The 25,709-nt window shown below is 45.2% G+C and overlaps 11 protein-coding genes across 11 annotated transcripts; 5 read left to right on the forward strand and 6 right to left on the reverse strand.

The window, feature by feature from the left end:
• Positions 1–67: 67 nt before the first annotated feature.
• VTP01DRAFT_3980 (uncharacterized protein) lies at positions 68–2,005 on the reverse strand (the record flags this gene model as incomplete). The annotated part of the gene is made up of 6 exons (XM_069382611.1): positions 68–993; positions 1,049–1,132; positions 1,205–1,367; positions 1,433–1,560; positions 1,620–1,806; positions 1,868–2,005. 6 exons carry the CDS (start codon positions 2,003–2,005, stop codon positions 68–70), a joined length of 1,626 nt encoding a protein of 541 aa, XP_069235914.1.
• Positions 2,006–2,541: 536 nt separating this feature from the next.
• VTP01DRAFT_3981 (uncharacterized protein) lies at positions 2,542–4,283 on the reverse strand (the record flags this gene model as incomplete). Its single annotated transcript, XM_069382612.1, has 8 exons — positions 2,542–2,599; positions 2,664–2,775; positions 2,839–2,911; positions 2,971–3,186; positions 3,250–3,508; positions 3,564–3,779; positions 3,844–4,176; positions 4,234–4,283. The coding sequence occupies 8 exons, from the start codon at positions 4,281–4,283 to the stop codon at positions 2,542–2,544; spliced, it is 1,317 nt and encodes a 438-aa protein (XP_069235915.1).
• A 412-nt stretch (positions 4,284–4,695) lies between these two features.
• Positions 4,696–5,480, reverse strand: VTP01DRAFT_3982 (uncharacterized protein; the record flags this gene model as incomplete). The annotated part of the gene is made up of 2 exons (XM_069382613.1): positions 4,696–5,077; positions 5,143–5,480. The coding sequence occupies 2 exons, from the start codon at positions 5,478–5,480 to the stop codon at positions 4,696–4,698; spliced, it is 720 nt and encodes a 239-aa protein (XP_069235916.1).
• A 1,963-nt stretch (positions 5,481–7,443) lies between these two features.
• VTP01DRAFT_3983 (uncharacterized protein) lies at positions 7,444–8,585 on the reverse strand (the record flags this gene model as incomplete). The annotated part of the gene is made up of 4 exons (XM_069382614.1): positions 7,444–7,563; positions 7,632–7,726; positions 7,794–8,348; positions 8,405–8,585. The coding sequence occupies 4 exons, from the start codon at positions 8,583–8,585 to the stop codon at positions 7,444–7,446; spliced, it is 951 nt and encodes a 316-aa protein (XP_069235917.1).
• Positions 8,586–9,149: 564 nt separating this feature from the next.
• On the reverse strand, positions 9,150–10,616 carry VTP01DRAFT_3984 (uncharacterized protein; the record flags this gene model as incomplete). The annotated part of the gene is made up of 4 exons (XM_069382615.1): positions 9,150–9,539; positions 9,601–9,687; positions 9,752–9,952; positions 10,017–10,616. The coding sequence occupies 4 exons, from the start codon at positions 10,614–10,616 to the stop codon at positions 9,150–9,152; spliced, it is 1,278 nt and encodes a 425-aa protein (XP_069235918.1).
• A 2,392-nt stretch (positions 10,617–13,008) lies between these two features.
• Positions 13,009–15,543, forward strand: VTP01DRAFT_3985 (uncharacterized protein; the record flags this gene model as incomplete). The annotated part of the gene is made up of 4 exons (XM_069382616.1): positions 13,009–13,020; positions 13,089–13,183; positions 13,253–13,451; positions 13,525–15,543. 4 exons carry the CDS (start codon positions 13,009–13,011, stop codon positions 15,541–15,543), a joined length of 2,325 nt encoding a protein of 774 aa, XP_069235919.1.
• Positions 15,544–15,858: 315 nt separating this feature from the next.
• Positions 15,859–16,095, forward strand: VTP01DRAFT_3986 (uncharacterized protein; the record flags this gene model as incomplete). The annotated part of the gene is made up of 1 exon (XM_069382617.1): positions 15,859–16,095. One exon carries the CDS (start codon positions 15,859–15,861, stop codon positions 16,093–16,095), a length of 237 nt encoding a protein of 78 aa, XP_069235920.1.
• Positions 16,096–16,397: 302 nt separating this feature from the next.
• Positions 16,398–17,671, forward strand: VTP01DRAFT_3987 (uncharacterized protein; the record flags this gene model as incomplete). The annotated part of the gene is made up of 8 exons (XM_069382618.1): positions 16,398–16,630; positions 16,692–16,875; positions 16,934–16,941; positions 17,022–17,129; positions 17,191–17,201; positions 17,277–17,336; positions 17,393–17,498; positions 17,566–17,671. The coding sequence occupies 8 exons, from the start codon at positions 16,398–16,400 to the stop codon at positions 17,669–17,671; spliced, it is 816 nt and encodes a 271-aa protein (XP_069235921.1).
• A 118-nt stretch (positions 17,672–17,789) lies between these two features.
• On the forward strand, positions 17,790–19,103 carry VTP01DRAFT_3988 (uncharacterized protein; the record flags this gene model as incomplete). Its single annotated transcript, XM_069382619.1, has 6 exons — positions 17,790–17,939; positions 18,002–18,038; positions 18,096–18,218; positions 18,277–18,529; positions 18,592–18,962; positions 19,027–19,103. The coding sequence occupies 6 exons, from the start codon at positions 17,790–17,792 to the stop codon at positions 19,101–19,103; spliced, it is 1,011 nt and encodes a 336-aa protein (XP_069235922.1).
• Positions 19,104–19,181: 78 nt separating this feature from the next.
• On the reverse strand, positions 19,182–20,263 carry VTP01DRAFT_3989 (uncharacterized protein; the record flags this gene model as incomplete). Its single annotated transcript, XM_069382620.1, has 4 exons — positions 19,182–19,313; positions 19,365–19,520; positions 19,582–19,948; positions 20,010–20,263. The coding sequence occupies 4 exons, from the start codon at positions 20,261–20,263 to the stop codon at positions 19,182–19,184; spliced, it is 909 nt and encodes a 302-aa protein (XP_069235923.1).
• Positions 20,264–20,679: 416 nt separating this feature from the next.
• On the forward strand, positions 20,680–24,362 carry VTP01DRAFT_3990 (uncharacterized protein; the record flags this gene model as incomplete). The annotated part of the gene is made up of 11 exons (XM_069382622.1): positions 20,680–21,085; positions 21,157–21,334; positions 21,390–21,482; positions 21,536–21,646; positions 21,705–21,905; positions 21,968–22,270; positions 22,329–22,444; positions 22,503–23,038; positions 23,098–23,304; positions 23,367–23,961; positions 24,022–24,362. The coding sequence occupies 11 exons, from the start codon at positions 20,680–20,682 to the stop codon at positions 24,360–24,362; spliced, it is 3,087 nt and encodes a 1,028-aa protein (XP_069235924.1).
• Positions 24,363–25,709: the final 1,347 nt, after the last annotated feature.

Below are 25,709 nucleotides of genomic sequence, written 5' to 3' on the forward strand. Positions count from 1 at the left end.
CAACGACAACAAAAATAACAGTATGAACAGAAAGAAGGAATAATATTGCTAAATAGAATGTTTGTCTCTACATTTCAGTTTGGCTCTTTCTGCCAATTTCTAATTTCCTGAGCACAGCAGGGTTGCCGTTACGCTTGGCAAACCATAGATACATTTCACCAATCTTGTCCAGATCTTCCATGTATTCATCGATAAGCCGCGGTGGCAGCTTGACGATTTCGCTAACAACTTGCTGCTTGTTATCCAACTCTGCTTCAAATTCATCTCCATCCTTAGGCTTGCCGTCGAAGTCCCAGGACTTGAGGTAGTGTACGACCCTGTTCTCGTGCGGCTTCTTGCCATAGTCCTCGTCGTGGTCAATCATCCACTCGACGGTGCGGTCCCATCCGATGGCTGGAAGGAGGTAGATATCCATGTTCCAATCAGTAACAGCGCGGTGGAGGACACGCTTGGCATGATTCTTGGTAATTTTTCGCTTTTCTTCTTCCGACATGTCGTGTGCATTCTCCAGAGTAACATCCCAGCGGTTGGGAGGGCCAAACTCGAGCACGCAGTGCTCAACTAGACCGGCGTTGAAGAGTTCGGATGCGCTGTCGAGAGCTTGCAACTCGAAACCTTCGACGTCGATCTTCAAGAAATGGATAGGCTGGCGGAACAGCAACGCTTGATCGATATTTGGCTTGGTCGCGCTGGTCGCCTCTGTGGTCGCGGCATTGATAGCAGCTGCATACTTGGCATTAATTTCATCCACGCTGTTGTAAAGAGAATTCTTGCGAGGATGGAAGAGGATATCAAACGACGGCAAAGTATCCAATCGAATAGTTTGTGTCTGCATGACATTGCTCTTCGTCTCATAGTCCAAGAAACCAATGCCACCGTCATTGACATTGTAGTTGGACATGGACAATTTTCGGAACTTGTCGAGAACTGCACATGGCAATACTCGGAGACGGTCGGATACTTGATTGAGACGTGCTCCAAGGTTGATAACACCTAGCAGAAATGTGAGCTTACCCGAAAGTATCCAAGCCGACATTGCTCGACTTACTGCGTAGGTTCGTTTGCGGCTCAAATGCAATAGCGTGGGCACCACTTACACCAGCAACCATCGAGAAAAGACCGTGATTAGAACCTAGTATTTTGATTGACAATGCGTTAGTTACTGTATATACACCAACACTCGCATTGATCCAACGACGCTCACCTGCATCGACCATAACCAAAGGTGTAGCTCTCTCCGGATCACGTCGGTATACACGGAGTATCCATTTCATGAGCGTATAAATACGGTGTTCACGCCAGTAATGGTTGTTAATGTCTGCCATGTGGCCCTCTGAAGCAATGAAAACATCCGGTTTGGAGTGGATCTTTTACAATAGAGTATTAATCAAGGATGTTCACATCACTAGGTGGAATATGCTGAAAAACTTACGACTCCAAATTGCCATGGATTGTCCACGCCAGCGTAGGTAAGGGTATCACCATTAACCAATCGCATCGTAGTCTTATCGGCGGTGGGTGCGATGATCTCAAGACTCTTGGCGGAAGGAGGATGGTTTGCTGCATTTGTATTAGTGTCATGATCCACGTAAATGACAAGAAAACACCGATTGTCATACCAGGGATGTAGGTCTTTGGAGCTTTGATCGGTTGGAGGTTGAGTTGGGCGGGTCCATACAGTTTTGCTTCTGCGGGTGGCGGTGGTGGAGGTGGAGGGGCAGGCACAGCTGGTGGTGGAGGAGGTGGAGGAGGTGGAGGAGGTGGCGGTGGCGGCGCTGCTTCCGGGCCTTCAGGGTGATGATGTTCCTGTTGCAGCATCTTTGAGCATCTACTGCGATGAAGTTCATGACTAGAAAAGAACACTCACGTTATGCATTTCTGGAGAGCAGTTGCCATGCCGATCGCAGTTGTCGCGAGGATTATATGTCCAAAAGATCAAGTTTGCAATGAAGAATAGGAATATCAGGGCAAGCAGCCAAGCCCTCGAACTTAGCCAGGACTTCATCATGTTTGCTGTGTTGAACAAGCAAAAGAGAGAGAGAGAAACAAGTCTGGCCTAACAAAACGGGGCGCAAGCTTTTTGATGTGGTTTTTCGTGTTCCCGTTTTGCCCTGCAGTTGGCGGAGTCTTTCCATTTTCAGGTTGCCCCTCTTTTCGCCACACTCACATCCACTTTACTGTTTTGCAGGAATTGAAATAGTCACATCATTCAAGGTATATTCACGCTTTGCATTAACCCTATCCCATGCAATTTTTCTTGTTATCTTACAGATATCACCACAGACCGAAAAGTTGACATTAATGTGATCGACCACTTTGTGCCTTGAGGCGTGTCGATCCGTTCTTTCCTTATATGGGCAACGGCTCTTGCTAAAAATATCTTCATCCGAAAGTTAAGCTTGACTGCTGAAGATCTCAAGAGCTCCTTCTACAATTTCTATCGCGCGATTATTGCGGGGTGGTAAACCAGTAAAGGTTCTTGAAACATTGACAATGTGGAATTATGCAGCAAATGTTAATGTCTTTAATTCATTGTTTTCGTCAATGTTTCTCCAAAACCGTCGTCCAGCCTTGTCTTCGCTGGCCCTTTTTGGCCCAGCTATTCAATGTAACATTTTAGCAAGTTGTTGCAAGCAGGCAAACTTTTGCAAATATACACTCACAGTTCCAAGAGTCCTTTGCCATCTGGATTCTTTTCAGGATGGTACACAGCAGTTGGTAGCAGTGTCTCGATCACATCGTACACAAAAGCTGGTTTTGACTCTGTGACCTCGCCTATTTTTGTCTTGTGAGTACAACAGCCGCTAATTTCCAGGCTAAATTAAAACTCTGGCTTACCAGGAAGCATCGGCTTTATAAAATCGAAAACACAGTCAGGATTGCGCTGATGTCGAAGTTCAATGTCTCCATCCTACAGCATAATAGGCTACTCAGAAGTGTATTTCTTGTTTTCGCAAGGTTATAAGCTACCTTTCGGAATATCAGAAGGGAAAGTTTGCTCTTGTTAAAATATCGGTATTTTCCTTTGTGTATTTGATTGTTGATATTCTTCTTGATCCAGCAAAAGTTTTCGACATATTTGAATCCCCATCCAGCAGCAATTTGAACAATTCTTTGCAACCACTCTTTCTCCAGCCATATAAACAGGAAACCGAATGGAACAATATCAGGTATATTCAGCCGTGGCTAGATAAAAATAGCGTCAGATACAAATACAGGCGAGCAGGTTCCACTTTGCATTATACTTGCCAGATCATCAATGGAAATCTTTCCCGGCGTTGGTTCTTCGTCTGGTAGCAGCAATGGAGGATCCATGTACACAGCAGTAAACGATGTACCGAATTGTTTCAAATCCAATGAGAGTATATCTTGTACTTCATGGTAGTGTGATCCAAACGGTGTACCCGCTGGTTTTGCTTCTGCTAATTGCAATATGGTATGAGCCCACGATCTCGGTATCGGCTTTCCTGGGATTTTGACATAGGTGGGCAAACTGGGATCGATAGCACTGCAAACATTGTGAGCTTACGCAATGGCATCTGGAAGCTAAAGAAAGAACTTGCCTGACTTTTTTCTTGATCATAAAGTAATTTCCGTTCCTGTCCTGAACCTGAACTTGCATAATCTTGTATCGTGCCAAAATGCTTTCCCTGTCTGTACCCCGTCTTATGCCTGTTGACCGTTCCCGCGCAGCACCTAGAGCACGGCGACCTCGTTTCGGGCGTGGACTCTCGCCAAATTCCTGGTCCCAAAAATCATCGTCGACGTGCACATAGTCACTGGAATAAAAGAAAGAGGAAAATAAGCTGGTGTACAGTGGATGGTCGCATGCAAGCAACGTACTCTTCTTCAAAGATTTCATCAGTGTTGCCATCCTGGAACTCGATCTGCCAAAGCTCAAGCGCATCCATATCATCTCCATCGACGTCCATGGTCGCACTCTTAACAGTGAAAGCTGACGTGCGTTTGAACACTTCTTGCAGCTGCTCTTCAGTCAATGGCTGTGGGTCTGACGGTGTGTCCTGCTTGCCGCCGCCATTCTCTGCTCCTTCGTTTTCCTTGTTTTCACCATTCTCCTTGTTCCATTCTTTCTGAATTCGTTCCAATTCCTCAAACTTTTTCATGATCGCTTCCACAGATTCCTCGTCTTCGACGTAGCCGACATAGTGGACGTTGCTGTATTTACGGCCATGAGATAAAGTTTTAAAGATCAGGAAATGTATTGTTTATTACCTGGCAACAGTGTTTCGTTGTCGTCTCCTTCGTGTTGATCGTTCAGACATTGTGCTGTGTATATATTGGGAGTAACACGGGCAAGGACAGGTCGTCGCGCGCTTCGGTCTCAGAATTTACAGCACGCGTTGCCCCGCGTCTGTCTCCTTGGAAACATTGTGAACTGTGACATAAGCTTGAGCCTGATACCGTATAGTCCTTTGGAAACAAGGTTTTTTGATTATGTAGATGAAAGAGATGATAGTTCTAAGAAATGATACCATGCATCTTCGTTCCTCGAGAATTACTGTATGAGCAGACAACGGGCATTCTTATTACAATTATCTTTTTTTTTCAGAAAACCTAACAATTGTAGAAAATACTTACATTACGATATTGCCGCAGTCGTTTTGGCGTCTTATTGTAGGTAAATGTATTGTTTTTTATTACTTGTAAAACTAAGGAGATATAATATACACATCTTTAATGGGACGGCTTGTATTCTTCAACCATACGGTTCCATTCCACTCTCTCTTTGGCGAGTCTTTGCAAACCTTCATGGTCTGTGTAGACCATAAAGTATGCAGTGAAAGGCTTGTTGACAACCATACCCTTGATGGTGCATTCATTGGCAGCGGGAACAGCACCGTCAATAGAGTTAAGGCGCACAATGTATTTTGCGTGAGATAGGTAACCATCTTCAGAGGTATACGCAACCGGCTCCAAGTGATCGTCGAGATTGCCTGCATCGCCACGCTCGACACGTCCTGGCTCCTTGGTGGTGGTAGCCAACGGATGGGTAGATCCAGCCCAAGAGCCATCAGGGTAGTAATAGATGACGGGTATCGTTTCCATAGGATCAGCCCTGAATTGTAGCATACGATGATGAGTTTAGGTTCTTACGGGATATAGATAAACAATGCGACATACATCTGTTGACTGGAATTCAACGGCATAGCAGCAAGCTGTCCAATTTCTTTTCCTTCCTTATCGAATGGAGGTTCTTCACCTTCGGTACGGTAGAGGAAAGCGTGAGTTTGAACGTTATACCAGTGTTGGAAACCAGTTCTCTCTGGGTTGCACTGGTAGATGCGGTTGCCCTTGGCGTACCAAACATCGTAAAGCGAGGCGCCTTCAGGAGGAGCAATACGTTCTTTCACATCGTGGGTTGTTGGTGCACCTTGTAAATGCGGGAGATGGTCAGCTAGGGCGGTGCTTGAGAAAGCGGCAGCAGCAACAGCAGCGACAACTGTATACAGAAATTTCATTTGAAAACAACAAGTAATGATTCTGCAGAGCAAACAGGCGCCTGCTTTTATAGTGTTATGAAGATATCGTCGTCATTTTTAAGGTATGTTCCCTTAATCTTGGTTGACAGCTTTCTGATTCAAAACTCAACCGAAATTTTTACGACCATCATACCAGTTCCAGATGCTGCAAATCCGTTAAGATGTGGATATAAACCAAAGTATTCTGCAAACTGCATGGAATATGTGCAAGTTTTTGCGATTTTGAAACCTAATTCCCGCGAAAATTGAACTCACAAAGGCTAGAAACTGGCGTTGTCAACCTTGTTTGTGATGGCACAGTTTACCTTTACAGGGATAAACGTCAGATTTCGACGTTGAGGATATTCGGTTATGAGTAAAACTTAACAATTATAAGCTGACCGGTCCAAGACTTCTTGTATTCGTGCAGTTCGTAATATAGAAACATATTCTTGCTGCCACATGCACGACATTGTAAGGAGTCCCAGAGTTTTGATGTTTTTCGTACCAGGATCTATTTTCCGTTCTTGATGATCTTTCGCCGCGGTACTTTATTATATTTTACACTGAACTAAGATCAGAACTTTTGCGAAATCAATCGAAAAATGCAGAGTATATACTTACTAGAGCTGGCAAGCACTACACAAGTGTCTGCCATCATCACCTCTTCTCCAAGCGGGCGTCGAGATTACGTGGCAGTGAGCAAATTTTTTTGCTCCGTTGGTCGTTGTATTTTGCTGCATCGTGTGCTAGGTAGCGTTTATCATCAATTCATGGACATTCGACGATTTCGTATGTCTGATTTGTTTGTACCTGGAATTACTCGTTTCCTGCAATGTTATCAAATAGTTGCCCGTGGATACTCGAAGGTAAGTAAACTGTTATTCCCGACATTTCGTTGTACATAATTGGCAGCGTTGATATATCATCTATCATCTATCATCTGTATGATCGTCAATATCTTGGATAATATTTGCTAATTCACCATCTAATACATCTAGTCCATAAGTAGATACTGCATCATCTTTTGCTTCGATTGATTCTATGTCATCAAAATTAAAGCCTTGAACGCTCTAGAAAGAGCAAACTCGGGTTGTGAATTTTGTGTATAGGATCGTAGATAATGTCGCGTACATCAATGATCTCCAGCATTCTCGTGAATTACAATAATGCATGTTACGTATTACATTTTCGTTTCTTTCAACCCTCATGCTAGTTTACTTGAGCAGCAATTTCCTACCAGAACCCTCAATACGAGATGGAAACAGACGAGGGATGGTGGCACGAAAACTACAATAAATAAAACTACAATAAATAACATGATTTGACTCAAACCACAAACTTGATTCTATGATGGTTTTCAATATATTAACCAAAATTAATCTATCAGCAATTCTCATGGCCAATATCCTGTAGTAATGCCCTTATTTCACATATGCAGTCGAACGCATTGTGCACTGTCAGGAAAGTATTCTCTGAAGAAATCCTCGTTGATGCTCTCACAAAGGAAAAAAATATGGCACATGAAGACTCTTCTGTTAACGAAAGATTGGCAAAAGACCTCTTCATATCAAATGTTTACATGCACTATTCCATCCAAAAAGGAGACTTATTATTGCCCTAATGTCATTACAAGTGTTTTGCGGGATTGTGCACTCTCGTTTTTCGACCAATTCTATACCATCGAATTGTGCATAGGTTTCCTCAACTTATCCACCAACGAAGATTTTCCAAACCACTGTGTTCAATATGCTATGAATTGACCCGTGCTTGAACTTTCAAATACCCAAATACATACTAAAGGATGGCATGCAGATGCAGCGTCGTCTGTACAGTTCAAGGTATTTTATACAAGGAATATGATATTGCTTAAATGAAATGATTACAGCTGATTTCAATATTTAGATATACATAATGTACACACAGCTTGTTAGAATACATAGCAACGATAGCAAGAATTTAATCACCCTGAAACTGGACGTTGCCAAGGTAGCCATCGAGAAGAGTTTGGAGCAGGCCACAGGTATGCTGGCCAATATGCCTTATTGTTAGGATAGTAATACATGTGTTGTTCGTAAATATTCTAGATATGTACTCCGAGTGTTACCAACAGCTATGAAATGGTACATGTTTACATGCGACACCACTTACTCTCGACCACATTTGAACGATGAATCCTATAACAACGGCTACGATTAGAACTCCTTGAATGATATATGTTTCACGCGTTGTACGGTACGTGTAATCTAGTGTTATATCAAAATTAGTAATTGCTTATTATTTCTCTTTCCTTGCAAAAGAATAACAGTGTACCGTGATGTGGATTGGCATCTAGCGTTGCAAGGAAGCAATACGTAAATCCAGTGTGGAAGAATATGTCCATTGCAAGCATCAGCATGTAGCTCCCAGTCAAAGATGCGCCTACAACGTGGAAGAACTGGTCAACTCCAGCAAGCATGCAACCAAAGAGACACAGTAGAACCAGCAGTACGGCGCGGCCCCAATCGGATTGGATACTTAGATTGTCGCGCCATCCAAGAATCCAGAGCCCTGCAGCGAGCCCACCAAGTCCTCCTAGCAACAGCAGGTACAAATGCAAAGTACACGGCATAACCAAGGCGCCGAGAAGCCCACATACAAATGGGACAATGAGGTAGATCGTCCATCGGTTTATGCCGTACGTTCCTTCCGGTTCAAAGTTAGCCAACAGCACCCATCCTACGAATCCTAGAGTGATAAAGCCGACTAGTGCGCGGGAGCGTGATCCGCTCGGATAGTCGTAGTGGCCACGTAGCCACAGCCCGAGGGCGACCAAGATGATAATAATGGCGCCAAGAACGCCCTGGATAGACAGGTTATAGCCATCGTCTATACGTGCAGATCAGTCTGCAACTGTTTTCCCTTTAGCATCATTTCTTACATACCGATGACAATGGCGGTGTCCGGGAGATACAAGACACCGGGCTCTGCTCTAGGAGCATCAACCGGTGGGGCCTGCACTGCTATCCATAATACAGCAAACACGGTCCAGATAGTAGAGCCTAATAAGAAGCGTCGTCGAGGACGACGAAGAATAAGGCGAAACAGGCTCACAGGGTCCGTCATTTGGGGGGAGGATGGAAAAAGAATATCACGGACAAAAGAACAAAACGAGAATAGGTTAGATTTCTTTTTTTTTGCCACAAACAAAAGTGTCAGGTTGCAGCAGCAGCCGAGGCACGTGTCCTCTCCCATACCGTTTTCCTTTTGCTCGCATATCCATGATATCTTTTGCCCTCTCATGATAATCTCACATTATTTCTGCAATAGAGTGTTATTACTACAGTAACTCCATTCCGGCGCTCTCCATATGTAGCCTACTACAAAACTGTTGAGGCTGAAATTTGCAATCTGTGGCGCATTAACAAAGCTCGTCGGAAAGTTCGGGTCACAAAGCCGTCTGCAATTTACTTCTTGTTCCCACCCATGCGTTTAGTCGCCATTATCGTCCATATTATCACATCATTCAAAAATAATGCCTTTCCTTTTTTTTCGTAATCCTAATTTCTTTGTTGAATTGACATTTAAAAAACTCAAAGGAAAAGGGAAAAGAAAAGAAAGAAGAGAAAATACAGCTGGAACGTTCATAACGGATGCCACTTTTGAAAGTGATATATGCAATGGGTTGGACTACGACATGGTGGTATCTATTCCCTTACTTTCGGCTGCAGCAGCATCGCTGGTAGTATCCATCGACGTTACTGTTTCTTGCTTCACTGCTTCCTGCTTCTCCGGGCTTTCTCCTGCTTCTTGCATGACTACGTCTCCTCCCTTGGCAGGATCCTCCTTTACTTCAACTGCAGTGTTTTCCTTTTCCTTCATCACTGTATCCTCGCTCGCGGGACTCGCTTCCTTTTGCGCCTTTCCAGCATCTACGGATTTTCCATTTTCATGATGTGGACGGAATTGTTCCTTCCACTTGTTCATAAGCTGCTGGCATCGTTCCAGGATATGGTGTTCTGTATCATCTTCGTAAGGATAAGCACATGCGGATTTGACAACTTTGCCGACTTTGGTATCCTATAACAGTCGAGATTAGATATCTCACAAATAGCTCCATGCCCCATTCCATTATACTAACGCGCAACAGATTAGCCGTCATCGGATAATTCTCCACATCTCGCAGCAGTTTGGATATAATGGGATAGTCCTTCTTTGGAATTTCCCCCTACCAAATGATTTTGGTTAGAAGCCACTTGTTGCAAAAAGTTATTTTCCCTCCATTTCCATACAGGTGCCTTATTGTAAACCAACTTCTGCAGGGCATGTCGCAAGCGATAGAGCTTTTGGTACTCCTTTTTGTATTCCGGAGATTGCTTTGTATCCTCTGACTGTGCCTTTGCCTTTCCACTGCTCGTATCGGATGCTGCAGCCGACTCTGTGTTGCGATTGACTGCAGGGCTATCTTCTTTTTCAATGGATTCCGACTTGCGCTAAACAAAACGAGATGTAAATGACTGTACTTTCAATTGACGTATCTCATCGTTGTATATTTACCCGTCTCTTTCTGTTCGTATCATGTGTCTCTTCAGACTCCTTATCCTCATCATCGAGTTTGCGGGAACGTCTCTTGATTTTTGATGCTTGCTGTGTATCTTCGCTTTCCTCAGACTGCTCTTCATTTCCATTCGTAGTCGGTTTTGATCTCCTTCCACCAGACGGTGCTGTCTTCTTTTTAATATCTGATGCTGCACTGCCTCGTCTTCTAGTAGCCCGGCTGCGAGCAGGCTTGCGGGGCTCTGGCTCTTCCTCAGATGCTTCCTCCTCTTCTTCGCTTTCCTCATCCTCATCAGCTTCTTCAGGGTTGAGGGCTTGACGCACAGCTTTTTCAAGTTCCTTGGTCTTGAATTTCTTGGCCTTCAGGTCCTTTTCCACAAGTTCTCGAATAAAAGGTCTGATCGCGTCCGGTCCAAAAAATCCACTAGATGCAGAAAACAGCTCAGCGTAATGCTCACTTGATTTTCCCCAATCTCTCGTAGTCATTAATTCCTCGAGCGCAAAAGTTTTAGGTTGGGGGCAGCCGCTTCCCACGTCAACGGCACCAACCGCGGGCCGATAGTCGCGCGTTCCAGAGTCCACTTGCCCAATCCGCTTCATGACCGGTCGAGATTTGACAACAAGTCGATACTTACTAGTCCTTTGAACCAAAAAAGTATACAGTCCACTGTGGCCCTCTTGTCTTGTTGTTTCTTTGTTCCAGAATCCTTGCAGGAATGTCCTTGTCATCTTCGACCTTTAGAACAAGACGGTGTGAGTACACGAGCAAATAGAACGCGGGGAAGCAAACGACTCTGATCCGAGTGTCGTCCGCTGCGAGATTGACGACGGTGCTGAGGTATCAAAGACGGAACGACGAGCAAGGCTGCTCAGGAGGGTGAGGGTAACTTACTCTGGCGGGCCACCAAGGGTAACCTCGAAGTTTTGCAAACACAATAGTTCCAGGAGGGTAGTCTTCTTGACGCATTTGTGCACCTAATCTAGGTTGTTTTTATCACCGCTTTTGCCGTGTGGAAAAAGGAATTGCAGACAAGGAAGAGAGAAAAGCGAAGCCCGCCACCGGGGCGCGCAGGTTCTCCAAGGCGGAGTCTGCAAAACGTCACTGCTCTCTTGTCTTGTGTCATATTCAAGCTTCGATTATTATCAGCATGACACAGCGCATAATTGGCAACGGAGTAAAAAACTCTCGACACGTTTGCTACTTGGTCGAAAATGAAAGGAAATGATTTTCATTGTTTGGGGTAATCGCAGGTTGTCAAGGAACCCGAATGAAGAATTTTTTCATGCAGCGGACTGGTTTCACTTTGTGGCTATTATCGTCGTCCCGTTTGCAGCGTCGGTTGGTGCCCGCCCGAGTCTCTCAAGTTCACTTTGGGAACGATATCCGAAAAGGTAAATATATCTAGGTCTTGATATTCACTGCATTTGAAATATAAGTTTGACAACGTAATACACCTGCCTCTCGCGTGATAATTATAGGAAAAAAAGTGCGGAATACAAAAAGAGCAAGGACCTCCTCAACTGCCCAGTGGCGACTCTCAAGGTCAAGTGTAGGTGATTGGACATTCTACTACTGACATCTTCCAGAGTGCCTTGCAAAGTTTTTCAAACATCTTAAATACCAACATTCATAGATAATTCGAAAATTGCCACCAAATTAGGCACATGTTACGATTTCCTGCTTGCGCTTGTTTCAGAGATTTTTCCTGTTCAGCAACTTTGAATGTATCCTCCAACTAGAACTGTTTACCCAGTAAATGCTGTAACGTACAATATATCGTTTTACATGCTTATAGGCAAGATACATAGCCGGTCTTCTTCACGGATTACATACCAGGGTAGACACCTCGCGGCTGCTGCCCCGTTGCTTCCTTTTTTTAAAGTTACATTACAAACACGTGATCACCATAGTCTTAAAGGAGGACTTGAAACAAGGATACGATCTGTTCTCTTTTTGTTCCTTGATCGTTTACCACGCTAAAACTTAGAGAAAGTATAGGAGTTGAAACCAATACATATGTACCGTAAATCAGTTTTGTGTGTGAGAATTCCCCAAGAACATATAGGAAAAGCATGCGTCGTTAGTACATATCGGTATGGTCTATCTATCAGATAAAAGCGTGGCAATAGGTTTCCTTGCTCTCCTAACTACATTTACTTAGCCATCTACATCAATAATCCTTTTGTGTCTGCGATTGTGCCCCCGACCCCATGATGTAATCATCAAGTTGGGAGGAACGGATCTCGCCCACAGGTACAGCTACGTAGCGCTCTTATGGATACATATGCATATATGTTTTTTAGCAACGTGCCTTGTTGGTTCTTCCTTTGCCATTCCATTATTACTTGCCGTCGTTCATATTGTTCATCTTATTCAATGCCCTTTTGTAGATTACATCTGCTAGTGAGCGGCAGCCTCTATTAGATACTGGCTACTCCTTTCCATGTATGTAGTACTCGAGATTTCATTCTTTGACTTGACCGGTGTTAATTCCCTGCTAGCTATGGAGAAGTATATCAAAGTGTCAATCTAGGAAGCTCAAACGGGCTCCATAGGCGGCAAACAGAAATGCATGTAAAGCTTGTTTGAGGAAAAACAGGAAGCCTGAAGATGACGCAATGGTAACCCGTGTGTTGTCAAACAAGAACATTTTGTTTCTCACATTGGAACCTTCGAGTATGTAGGACAGTCAGCATTAGTAGCTTAGCAAAGAGATAAATATTAAAAAGCTCTCCATTTCCTATGGACACGCAAGCTCAATGCTATTCAATCAATTGCAAGCGGGCGAAATAACAGCCGTTGAGAAAGAATAAGGACATATAACTGCAAAGCGCACCGGATCAAATACTGCAAGAGGGGCAATTGGCACTAGGCTGGTGCGGGATCGAGAACTCTGAGGAAGCTTCAAGAAATCCCGCTTAGCTTCGCGGTCCCAAAAATTTTTGGGAGCCCAATCCGTCTCTGGATACTTTTGTCTTCAACCTTTGCAAAATGTCGGTAGTGGTAAGTCCATCTGTGCGCCTTCCAGCAGCTCCTTCTTGATCGCTGATCTGGCGATGCGTGCTCTTTAGGGCTTTGATCTAGGAAATCTCCAATCAGTTATCGCCGTCGCTAGAAATCGCGGTATCGACGTCGTTTGCAACGAAGTATCCAACCGTGCCACTCCGTAAGTGCAGACGCTCTCGCTGCAGAGTCGACGACCTCGCATTAACATTGTCTCCTCGCATACTATTAGCTCTTTGGTCTCGTTCGGTTTCAAGCAGCGTTATCTCGGTGAAGCTGCAAAGACCCAAGAAGTCAGCAACTTTAAGAACACTGTCGGCAACTTGAAGCGCCTCGTCGGACGAACCTTCAACGATCCCGAGATTCAGGAAGTTGAAAAGAACTTAACCCCTGTCGAGATTGCCGAGGTTGATGGACAAGCTGGTGTCAAGGTTGGTGGAGAATGGTGATACAATTGGTAAAACGGAGATAGAGTTTTGACATTTGTGCAATTTGTCATCATAGGTCAACTACCTTGGTGAACAACAAGCTTTCTCCAGCGTTCAGCTGTTGGCAATGTACTTGGCCAAGTTGAGAGACACAGCTGCTCACGAATTGCAGATCCCTGTTTCCGACTGCGTTATCACAGTTCCTGGCTGGTTCACCGAAACCCAACGCCGCGCTGTATTGAACGCATCAGAGATCGCCGGTCTCAACTGCTTGCGTCTTGTCAACGATCTCACTGCCGCTGCACTTGGTTACGGTATCACCAAGCTTGATTTGCCTGAGGACAAGCCTAGAAACGTCGTTTTCGTCGATATTGGTCACTCTGACTACTCCGTTTCCGTCGTTTCTTTCCTCAAGGGCCAACTCAAAGTCCGCGGCTCTGCTTATGATTTGCACTTTGGTGGCCGTGACTTTGATCAAGTTATCATGGATAAGCTTGCTGCCGAATTCAAGGAGAAGTACAAGATTGACGTTTACAGCAACAAGAAGGCCATCCTTCGTCTTCGCGTTGCCGCTGAGCGCTGCAAGCGTGTCTTGTCTGCCAACCCTCAAGCTCCTGTTAACATTGAGTCTATCATGGATGACCGCGATGTTGCCACCGTTGTCAACCGTTCCGACTTTGAGGAATGGGCTTCCCACCTCTTTGGTCGCACTGCCGATACTATCCACAAGGCTTTGGAGAACGCTGGTCTCAAGGCCGAAGAAATCGATGCCATTGAAATTGTCGGTGGCACGACCCGTATCCCTGCCATCAAGAAGACCATCTCTGACGTTGTTGGCAAGCCTATCTCCACTACTTTGAACCAGGATGAAGCCATTGCTCGCGGTGCTGCTCTTCAGTGCGCCATGCTCTCTCCTGTCTTCAAGGTCCGTGACTTTAAGGTCAATGATATTTGCAGCTACCCCATCAAGCTCCAATGGGCTCCTACTCCCGAGGAAGAGGAGACCGAAATTGTCGTTTTTGACCGCAACAACGCTATTCCTTCCACCAAGATCCTGACCTTTATGCGCAAGGAACCCTTCACCTTGGAGGCTGTTTACGCTTACCCCGACGAGCTTCCTCGTGGCATTAACCCTTGGATTGGCCAATTCAACATTAAGAACGTCGAACCAGTCAACGACCAACCTGTTGAAGTCAAGGTTAAGGTCAGGCTTAACATCCACGGTATCTTGTCTGTCGAATCTGCCTACGTTGTGGAAGAGAAGGAAGTTGAAGAAGAGGTTACCAACAAGGAAGGCGAAAAAGAAGTCAAGAAGGTTAAGAAACTCGTCAAGAAGGCTGATTTGCCCGTTGTCTCTGGCACGACTGCTTTGAGCCGTGCTCTTTTGGACCAATACGCAGAGCGTGAGAGCCAGATGGCCGCCAACGACAAGCTCATTTTTGCCACTGAAGCTGCAAAGAATGCCCTTGAAGAATATGGCTACGAAATGCGCGACAAGATTGAAGGTGCTTACGGCGAATACATTGATCCTTCTATCAAGGACAAGTTTGTCTCTGACTTGAACGCCGTTGTTGACTGGATCTACGACGAGGGCGACGATCAGCCCAAGTCTGTATATGTTGAAAAGCTCGAGTCGCTCAAGAAGGTCGGCAACCCTGTGATTGAACGATACCGCGATGCCGAAGAGCGTCCCGTTGCTGAACGATCGCTCCGCGCTACTCTCCAGCGCCTCACCGAGGAAGCCATGAGCACCGATGAAAAGTACTCCCACATCCCTGCCCAAGAAAAGCAAGACATCGTCGACCGCTGCGATCGTGCTCGCCGCTGGTTGGATGATATCCTTGCCAAGCAAGAGAAGGTCCCCAAGTACGATACTCCCGTCGTTCTCAGCCGCGACATTGCTCAAGAAGAAAACGCTGTCATTGCTTTCGCTACACCTATTCTGAACAAGCCTAAACCTGCCCCCAAGCCTGAAGAACCCGCTGCAGATACTCCCATGTCTGAGGCTGATAAGGTCAACGAAGAAAAGAAGGATGAGCAACAACCAGCTCAAGAGCAACCTGAGGCCAAGAAGGATGACATGGATATTGATTAGATGCCTGCCTGCTACTATTTGTATACATAACTTTCTTTTGAACCTTGTCGTATTTTTTTCTCCTTTTCATTGCAAATAGAAAATTACATTTTCATCATCATCTTTTATGCCTTTGTACTTAGTTTATGACGCAGCTGAGTGGGGGATGCGTCAGCGCATGACTAGTGTATAGATCACTATCTGAGGTCACTAAGCATTGATTTGCAGATCGAGCCAAGTCCCCCAAAATCACAAATACACATAGGTAGAAAACATCTGACAAGCAGCACCATCGTCCGCTCTTCTTCTTCCTCCCCTCCTGCTCCAAACACGAAAATGGTCAACTTTGTCTTGCGTAAACTCAAGAAACGATGCGCAGTCCACAGTGAACACAATGGTGATGGCACACGACCCTTACCTCGGTCAGTCCGCAACGACGCGGGAATCAAGGCGTTCCAACGGGATCCTATGCGAGTAACCGACTATCCAGACGTCCTAGGAGAGTTTATTGATCCAATGGGTGGCAATCTCTCCTATACCACGCGAAATAGCATTTTTAGCACGGGTGCATGAAATTAGTTTGCCATTTTATGTAGCAACTAGAGGGCTCTATACTATAAGTTAAATATCTATCTATCTATCAATCTATGTGTATTGAATATACATATCCAGTATCTCTATGTATTGAATATACTTATCTAGTTTGTATGACGGAATATTCCCACACTTTTATACTTTGGCAGCCGTGGATGATTTTCCTTTTTTGATGTAACCGGGTTCCGGGACCGACGATGGTTACACAAACGATGGGAATATAGAGCACCATTTTGCTTCATGCCGTCTGTCACCTTCTTTTTTTCTCCCATTCCATCAAAATGCCAAATAACAACGAAACCTGCCGCTTCGACTTGAGCAACTCTTCGTCAGCCGTCCCATCCCATTCACACGATCACGGCACTGGTGCCACGCACTCCCACTCACACGACGCGCACGAACACGGCCACACCCACGAACAACTCGATCATCCCGGCCTCTATGAGGAACGCGAGAAGCCCAAATACCCCAATCGCGACTGGTCCGAGCGCGCATTCACCGTGGGCATTGGAGGGTAAGCCTATGCTGCGGCAAAAAGCAAAGCCAACGTGGCGACTAACAACAACAACATTCAGACCGGTCGGCTCCGGCAAGACTGCACTGATGCTGGCACTTTGCCAACGCCTCCGCGACCAATACTCGATCGCGGCCGTGACAAACGATATTTTCACAAAAGAGGACACTGAGTTCTTGGTGCGCAACAAGGCGTTGCCCGAGGAAAGAATCAAGGCCATTGAGACCGGTGGATGTCCGCATGCAGTAAGCAGAATAAGAATAAGAATAAGAAGAAGCAAAAATAGCTTATCTTATCTCGTAGGCTATCCGGTATGAATGAACTTCCGGTTTTTCGCTCGCGCGGTGCTCCGATGATTTTTTGATTGACTGACAGTGAAAAATTGTTGTAGAGAGGACGTCTCTGCCAACTTGAACGCTCTCGAAGTTCTGCACGCCAAATTCGATACTCAGCTGCTGCTAATTGAATCTGGAGGTGACAATCTTGCTGCTAACTATAGGTACCTGAATAATCTGTTTGAATGTACCCTAAAACTTATAGCTAAATTTTACTTTTGCTAGCCGTGAATTGGGTATGCTCGCATCTGCAACAGGATAGAATGCAGACCATGAGAAAAATGTCATTGCTTACACTGAACTTTACGTAGCCGACTATATCATCTATGTGATTGACGTTGCTGGCGGCGACAAGGTGCCCAGAAAGGGAGGCAAGTTCCGATCACATGAATATTGTTGATGGAAATCTCACTCTTTGTTCATCCAGGTCCTGGTATCACTCAAAGCGACTTATTAATTATCAACAAGACCGATCTTGCTCCTATCGTCGGTGCCGACTTGGACGTCATGGCGCGTGATGCAAAGAAGATGAGGTAAAAAGAGTATAGTCAATCCATACGCCCCGACAACACTGTTGGCTAAATTTTTCCTACTTTACAGAGGAAGCGGCCCTACTGTTTTTGCACAGGTTAAGAATGGTGTAGGATTGGATGAGATTATCAGTCTTATTCTCGGTGAATGGCGCGCTAGCGGTGCTGCAAAGTAAATAAAGACTACTATCATCATTGTTGGTTATCCCCAAATCTTGGGTGGTGGTGCTGAATTTGCTTGACAGCACGCGCGCGGGATTTGTTTTTGTGCTCTTCTTCTTCCTTGGACAGCAAATGGACCAAGTCAAGGATCTAGTTATCAATGACTGCAGGGTGTTCACTGCTACCGTCGCATTCGCGGCAGTGGGTGCAGTTTTCCTTGGCCTCAAAGCGCTCGGCTTCCTGAGAACTCTCCTCGAAGTTTACGTTTTTAGCGGCATTCCGGTAATCTTGCAAAGATCATTGCGTCTTGTTCAATGCAAGGTATACTCACTCTAGATCAACAGCTCAACAAGTTTGGAGCTGGCAGCGGTGCCTGGGCAGGTATGCGAAAGAAGACATATCAATTTTGAGCATTGCGTATCAATCATTCGGTTCTAGTTATCACTGGCGCGTCTGATGGCATTGGCAAAGAATTCGCACAACAATTAGCAAACAAAAAGTTTAATGTCTTGCTAGTTTCTCGAACCGCATCTAAATTGGAAGCTATTGCAAAGGAAATTGGTGCGTATCAACGGCGTTGTAAATCAACGATTAGGCTCTTACACTTTGTCGTATGTAGAAGAAAAATATGGTGTGCAGACAAAGACATTTGCTATGGATTTCACCAAGGGCGATGATCAGGACTTTGCTCGGCTTGGCGAGATTATCAACAGCGTTCGCGTCGGTGTCCTCGTCAACAATGTCGGCACAAACCACGATATTCCCACACCGTTTGACGAAGAAAGCAACAAGATCATTGCCGATATCATCGAGGTGAACATCAAGGGCGCATTGAAGATGACCAAGCTTGTTTTGCCTCAAATGCGTTCCAAGTATGTCCATTTATATGCAGGAATTTGATGCCACCTCTTTATTGACTCTTGCTTTTCACTAGCCGCAACGGCCTCATCCTTAACCTTGGTTCGTTTGCAGGCATGGTACCTACGCCATACCTTTCCGTCTACTCCGGTGGTAAGGCTTTCTTGTCCACCTGGTCCCAGGCTCTGGGCAAGGAAGTTGCCGACCAGGGTATCGTTGTGCAAAATGTAAACACGTACTTTGTCGTTTCGGCTATGAGCAAAATTCGAAAGCCTTCGTTCTTGATTCCTTTGCCCAAGCCGTACGTTGCCAGTGTCTTGAACAAGATTGGCCTCCCATGCGGTGCTCAGGTGCCCTACACTTCCACTGCATACCCCAGCCACGGTATCGCTAACTGGTTCATTGCAAACCTTTTCGGTACAAATTTTTGGATCAACCAAAACTATGGTATGTTACATGCAGCTTTTCCATTTTATAATTTGTACAGTATGCTGACTAGATAAAATCAAAGCTATCCAAAAGGATATCCGCCGACGTGCTTTGCGCAAGCGCGAGCGCGAAGCAGCAGCTGCTAGGAAAAACGAATAAAGCGAGCGAGTAAAGATATCAGATGAATTATTCGACATGCAATGCAGTGGGGAGGAAAAAGAAATATGTAAAGGCGGTCTAGACGGCTGCAAAGAATCCGAGTTTTCCGACTGGTTCGCCTGCCATTCGCTTCTCTTGTACGAGTTTATCATCTTCTTTCAATTTTCTGTCCAACTGTTCGATCAATGATTGTCCAAGAGTCGATGCGGTCTACAGAAACGTTAGTTTGCGGCCACTCGAGACAATGTTCTCTTGGCTTACCTGGATCATTTCTATCATCAGACTTGGATCAATGCTACCTCCTCCACCTTTTTGTACGCTGCAAATGCTTCCATTCTTATTTACACCGACAGTTAATGTAACTTGCGAGCACAGTTCCTCGAGAATGCTTGGATCAATAATATATCTGTTGCCAATCTATTTGTACTCCTCGTTAGCTTCGCGATAGCGGATCTACGTGAAGGCCAATTCTCTATACCTTGTACAGAGTTACAGATACAGGAGACAAGTCCCATCCTACAACCGGATCTGCATCTTCAACGTCGTCAACTACTTCAAACTCGTATTCGTCGTCGCCAACCTCGTGGATCTCGGTCTTTGGGATACGTGTATCAAACAGAGCGGCTCTAGCGGTCATTACTACGCAGTCCAGCAAGTTTCCGGCGCAATCCATGACCATCGCATCAATGTAAATAATCCAGCATTGTTGACCTGGGATGATGCATAGCTTTTCCAGATCTAAACCGCTTTGTGGTCCACAGAAGAGTCGTTCAAGTGCAAGTGTCAAAGTGTTATTGAGTTCGTCAGCGCCGCGACCTTCAAACTGCTGGGAGGCGCTCGGTGAACTGTACAAAAAATGATCGTTGTCAGTTTCACAATCAAAATAACCTGCATCGCCCAACTTGCCATTCGACGTTGCATACAACACGTCCTTCGTTCGGTTGTCCTCTTTCGATCTCTCCAATCTCGACCTTAACGCCAACAAGCACGTCGCTGTCTCCTAAGCGACACCGAGCGCTGCCGCTAGCTTGCGATAATATGCCGGTCTCCAGGATAAGGTGTCGGTATTCAAGGCGACCACGACCATCAGCCCGACAATCCGTCTCAACTCCCTGTGTAATGTACTCTCGCTCGGCTGGGGATACGAGTGGTGCTGGCATAGTTCAAAAGGAATGTGTGTTATGTTTCCCGCTGTCTGCAGCGGCGCGACGACGAAATTTTCTGAACGCCGGTTTCGGGGAGAAGAACAAGTGCAGTTGTTCTGAAATCACTGCTAGAATTCGACTGAATGCAGAACGCTGCTTTAGATCCTCTCTGAACGCTTGATCCTTCTATTTTTCAATATCAATGTCGACGCTCGACTGCGAAATATGTCCAAGTCAACTGCGTGAAGAATGAACAATTTAAATACATATCAATCTTAAGCGTCTAGCAAACTCATTCTAAACACTGTACATCAATCGTCTCAAGACGCACGTAAATAAGTGCGTAGCGATCGACAAGATTGGTCTCTTATCCAAAAAAGTAGTTGGCATGGCGACGAGAGAGGTTTGATGGATTTCTTTGTTCAAACTTCATGCGCACGGACACCCGCGCTTTCACCGCAGCCGTGGCTTTTGGGAACGCTTCCACTCCACTTTTAAATCTCGAAATGGACGGCTACAACAACAAATTGCAGCCAAATGCCGAAAAGAACGGTTATCAAGCTCCCAGAAATCCCGATCTTGAAGGCATCGATTCGCCTGCCTCAACGTCCAACTTGCCGGCAAAGCGACGGAGATTGAGCCGAGAGCAAGATCTGGATGCAAATGGCAACGATCACGAAGACGCGACGTACGAGGACGCCATGGAAATGGACGACTATGACGTGTCAAGCGAGATTTCCCCCGTTATTCCTCACAAATGGCAGTTGACGATCGAGAAAGTTATCAGAGCTATTGTCTCTATCCGTTTTAGTCAAGTAGCCGCTTTCGACACTGAAGGTCCGTTCAACACCTGGGATGCATGCCATTTACTTCAATTTTTTTTTTTTGAATACTCATTTTCTCTGTAGGAGCCGAGACTTCGGAAGCCTCAGGATTCGTCGTAGATGCAAAGAACGGCATTATCCTGACTAATCGCCACGTAGCCTGCGCTGGTCCTTTCATCGGCGAAGCTATATTCCATGACCACGAGGAAGTCGATGTCTTTCCTATTTATCGCGACCCTATTCATGATTTCGGCTTCTTAAAGTAAGTAAACAAACATTAGCATCAATGTCCCTGCAGGAACATTGACGTTGTACAGATTTGATCCCAAAAAGATCAAATATATGCCAGTATGTGAAATAGATTTACGGCCTGAACTTGCCAAAGTCGGTTTGGACATCAGAGTTGTTGGGTAATTTGGTTTATGCCAGTATCATTTGAAACTTTGTTAACTCGGTTTCATAGCAACGATGCAGGAGAGAAGCTGAGTATTCTAGCCGGTTCTATTTCACGATTAGATCGCAACGCACCTGATTATGGAGAACTGACGTACAATGATTTCAACACGTTCTACCTGTTAGTAGTCCAGCGCAAAGTGTCACGATAATGTTTTCTCTAAACGTTAGTTTTACAGACAGGCAGCATCGAGCACGAGTGGCGGAAGTTCTGGTTCTCCAGTCATCGACATCCACGGCAATGCCGTCGCGCTCCAAGCCGGCGGTAACGTTAAGGCAGCTACAGATTTCTTCTTGCCCTTGGATAGAGTGAAGCGAGCTCTTGGATACGTTCAACAAGGGAAGGTTGTCCCCCGTGGAGATATACAGACCCAGTTTGTGTGAGTATGAATGTACATCTGTTAGATCTGGAAAGCTGAAGGACTGACGATGACGTATCTAGCTATCGACCTTTCGATGAAGCTCGTCGACTTGGTTTGAGGCCTGAGACCGAGGAAAAGCTACGCAAGGAGTTTCCAGAAGAGATTGGTGTACTCTTGGTTGAGTGCGTATTGCCGGAGGGACCAGCTCACGGCAAAATGGAGGAGGGTGATATATTACTCAAGATGAATGGCAAATTTATAACTACGTTCGTGCCTTTCGAAGAAATTTTGGACTCCCATGTTGGCCAAGAAGTGGAATTTCTTATTGAACGAGGAGGAACACCTGTGGAATTCAAGATTCGTGTCGGTGACCTCCATGCCATGTAAGTCAACTAGACGCAGGCTAAGTAAAGAAATACGACCCGACACCTGTCTCCGTAGAACTCCAGATCGCTACGTCGAATTCGGTGGATCCAAATTGAACGAGGTATCATATCAGCTTGCCAGAGACTACTGCGTACCTGTTCGAGGTGTTTACGTGGCAGATCCAGTTGGAAGTAAGTCGTGATTATGAAAACACCTACAAGCAAAGATGTTAACACTACTGAAATGTAGTTTTCCGGTTGGATGGTCCTGATAATGGCTGGATCATTAAATCCATTGACGACAAGGAAACTCCAAATCTCGACAAATTTATCGAAGTGGTCAAGGATATTCCAGATCGGAAACGTGTGCCAGTAGTTTATTACTCAATCGCGGACACCCACACTATTCTTGTCGCAATTGTTACCATCGAACGCCACTGGAGTCCGTTCCGTTTAGCTGTTCGAAATGACAAGACTGGTTTGTGGGATTTTACCGACTTCGGGGATCCTATCCCGCCGCAACCGTTATTGCCATCTACAAAGCGTTTTGCTCAGCTCGATGCAAGCTTAGGCCCAAGTAAGGAGCTGGTCCGTTGCCTCGTGCGTGTCAGTGTTTATATGCCTTGTAGCTTGGACGGCTTCCCGCGCAGCCGGAAACAAGGTGCTGGCGTTATCGTCGATAAAGATCAAGGTCTTGTGGTGGTTTCACGAAGCATTGTGCCTAGCGCGTTGGGTGATATTTCCATTACCATAGCCGATTCGATCGTCATCCCTGGAAAAGTCATTGTAAGTAGACGAGAATTAATCCATCGAAAACAGATCGAGTAACAAACAGATTGTCATAGTATTTACATCCTACACATAACTTTGCAGTAGTCAAATATGATCCAAAGCTGCTGGGTGATACAGACGTTATGACGATCCCTATCAGCAACGAAACTCTCGAACAGGGACACAGGGTTACTCTTGTCGCTCTCAACCACAACTACCGCCCAGTATGCCTCGACACCGTCGTTACCGATATTACATGCCTTACCATCCCTCAAAACATAGCAAGTATTCAAGACAACATCCGCAGTCTCTTAATAAGCTAATAACGGATTTCTTTTTGCAGACTCCACGTTTCCGTGGCATCAACATGGATGCCATCACTTTGGATACACCTTTAGCACAGCAATGTTCGTCCGGATTACTGGCTGACGCTAAAGGACAAGTCCAGGGACTGTGGATGAGTTTCTTGGGCGAACGCAACTCAAATGGACACGATAATGAATATCATCTCGGCTTGCATATATCGACAATTCTACCTGTGGTCGAACGATTAAAACAACAAAAACCCGTGGATCTACGGAGCATAAACATCGAACTCCAGACTGTACAAATGTCCCAAGCATCAGCTATGGGTGTATCTGATGAGTGGATTCAAAAGATACAGGAAGCAAATCATACCAAACACCAAATCTTCATGGTCCGGCGGACGGAAGTTGGCAGTGAGAGCGCCAAGGTTTTGCAAGAACATGATCTTATCTTGGCAATCAATGGAAAAGTGATAACACGCATGTACGAGATGGATGTACAGTATGAAGAAGAAGAGCTGGAAATGACTATTCTGCGGCATAAGCAAGAAATGACTCTCAAAGTAAAAACTTCGCCCATGTCCGGCGCAGGAACAAGTCGTGTTGTATTTTGGGGCGGTGCAATTCTGCAAGGTTTGTTCTCCTTGTTGGAATACTCGCTCGCAACTGTCAGGTACTTACTTATCTACATAGAACCTCACAAGGCGGTTCTGCAGCAGAGCAAGACTTTGCCATCCAGAATATACATCAATGCTCGCGCTCGTGGATCTCCTGCTTACATGTACAACCTGACACCAACAAACTGGATTACGCATATCAACTCCACTAAAGTAGACACTCTGGATGATTTGATTGATGCTGTGAAGGATATTCCTGATAACTCATACGTTCGCGTACGCTGCGTGACATTCGATAACATCCCTATCATGCTTTCTATCAAAATGATCAATCATTATTTCCCACTTATGGAGATGGTGCAAGATCCTTCCGCTGAATGCGGTTGGAGACAGAAGATCTACGCAACAAGGCAATAGATCAACAATGTGTAATACAATAAACAATGTAGTATTTCATTATGCAAAGCTACAAAGAGGTGTTTGGTGTTTTCTGTTTTTGATTGACAATAAGCGATTGACCATTTTTGTGCAACATTTCCTTCTTTGAGCAGCACAATGCATAAGGCCTCAGAAGAGGCTTACTTGACGACGCTTAGACGCAAGCAAAATCCATCCACGAGACGATCAGCTCAAGAAAGAGGAATGTCAGACAATGCAGGGGCTGGCAGCAGCAAATCTGCCAGTGACAGGCCGTTCAGCGCGCTCCTGGCAGACCGAACTGACGATCTAAATAAAATCCAGTACGATCTGAAAAGAAGTTTGTCATCGAACTGAAAGGTGTCAAAACGTTTGCTGTGACGTGAGAGATATGAAACTAAATGGAGTTTATCACAAAGCCATCCCCGAGTTTGCCTCCAAACTTCTTTGAAGACGCGTGAATAAAACTGAAAGAATCGATCGATGCTATCAATTATCAAAGGGAACCAAAGGAAAGTCCGAAGTCTTGTATCAGGTACATCCATCGCATATGGATCCAAATTTCGTGCATCATTGAGTTGTTTAATCAGTTGTGCGAAGATCTGTGTCTATATAAGAAGTTGACTTGCTTGAAAAGCATGTATCCAGCTTTTACTTTGCAAGCTTTTGCATTGAGAACTAACCATCTTGACAGGAATACGCACCAAGGCGTTGATTTTCTGATGACGGTCGACGATTGATGGAAATCTTCCCGCATTGACGGATGTCAGTCTTTCCGGGAACGTAATGTCGCCCTCGCTCCCCCCACCTAGTGAAAATTGATGTCGCATCTCTCCAAAAATAGATGTCGTGTGTACAAATCAGATTTCGCAAAAACAGAACGTCTTATCGCGGCCTGACCTCCTCACTTAAAAATACATAAGTTTTGTAGTGAGAAACATATCAGAGCTGCTCTCTATTACGACAATTATGTAAGCATTTATGGGAATGAGAGACATAACCTTCAAAATCACTCAATTTTAAGCTATTGGATGCCTCAGTAATTCTGATCACCAGTGTCTCTTTTTCCAAAAACCTGTTCCGTTTAACTTTGCTTTTAACGACCGACCAGAACTGCTTGATCGGCTTGAGTTCAAGAGAATATGACGGGAGATAAGCATAGCGGTAACCACGAGACTCGATGTACCTAGCGACATCTTCAGACTAATGGATAGGGACGTTACCTATGACAAGATAGTTGCCCTTCATGTGTGGATACTTGTCCATTTCATCCATTATAGCCTTCAGGAAGCTAAGATCATGACCTGTTTCGGTTCCTGAACGCATAGGATCAACATGATCTCCTCG

The sequence above is a fragment of the Rhizomucor pusillus genome (genome assembly GCF_041956525.1).
Source record: "Rhizomucor pusillus strain CBS 183.67 unplaced genomic scaffold VTP01scaffold_19, whole genome shotgun sequence".
NCBI classification, from domain to species: Eukaryota; Fungi; Mucoromycota; class Mucoromycetes; order Mucorales; family Lichtheimiaceae; genus Rhizomucor; species Rhizomucor pusillus.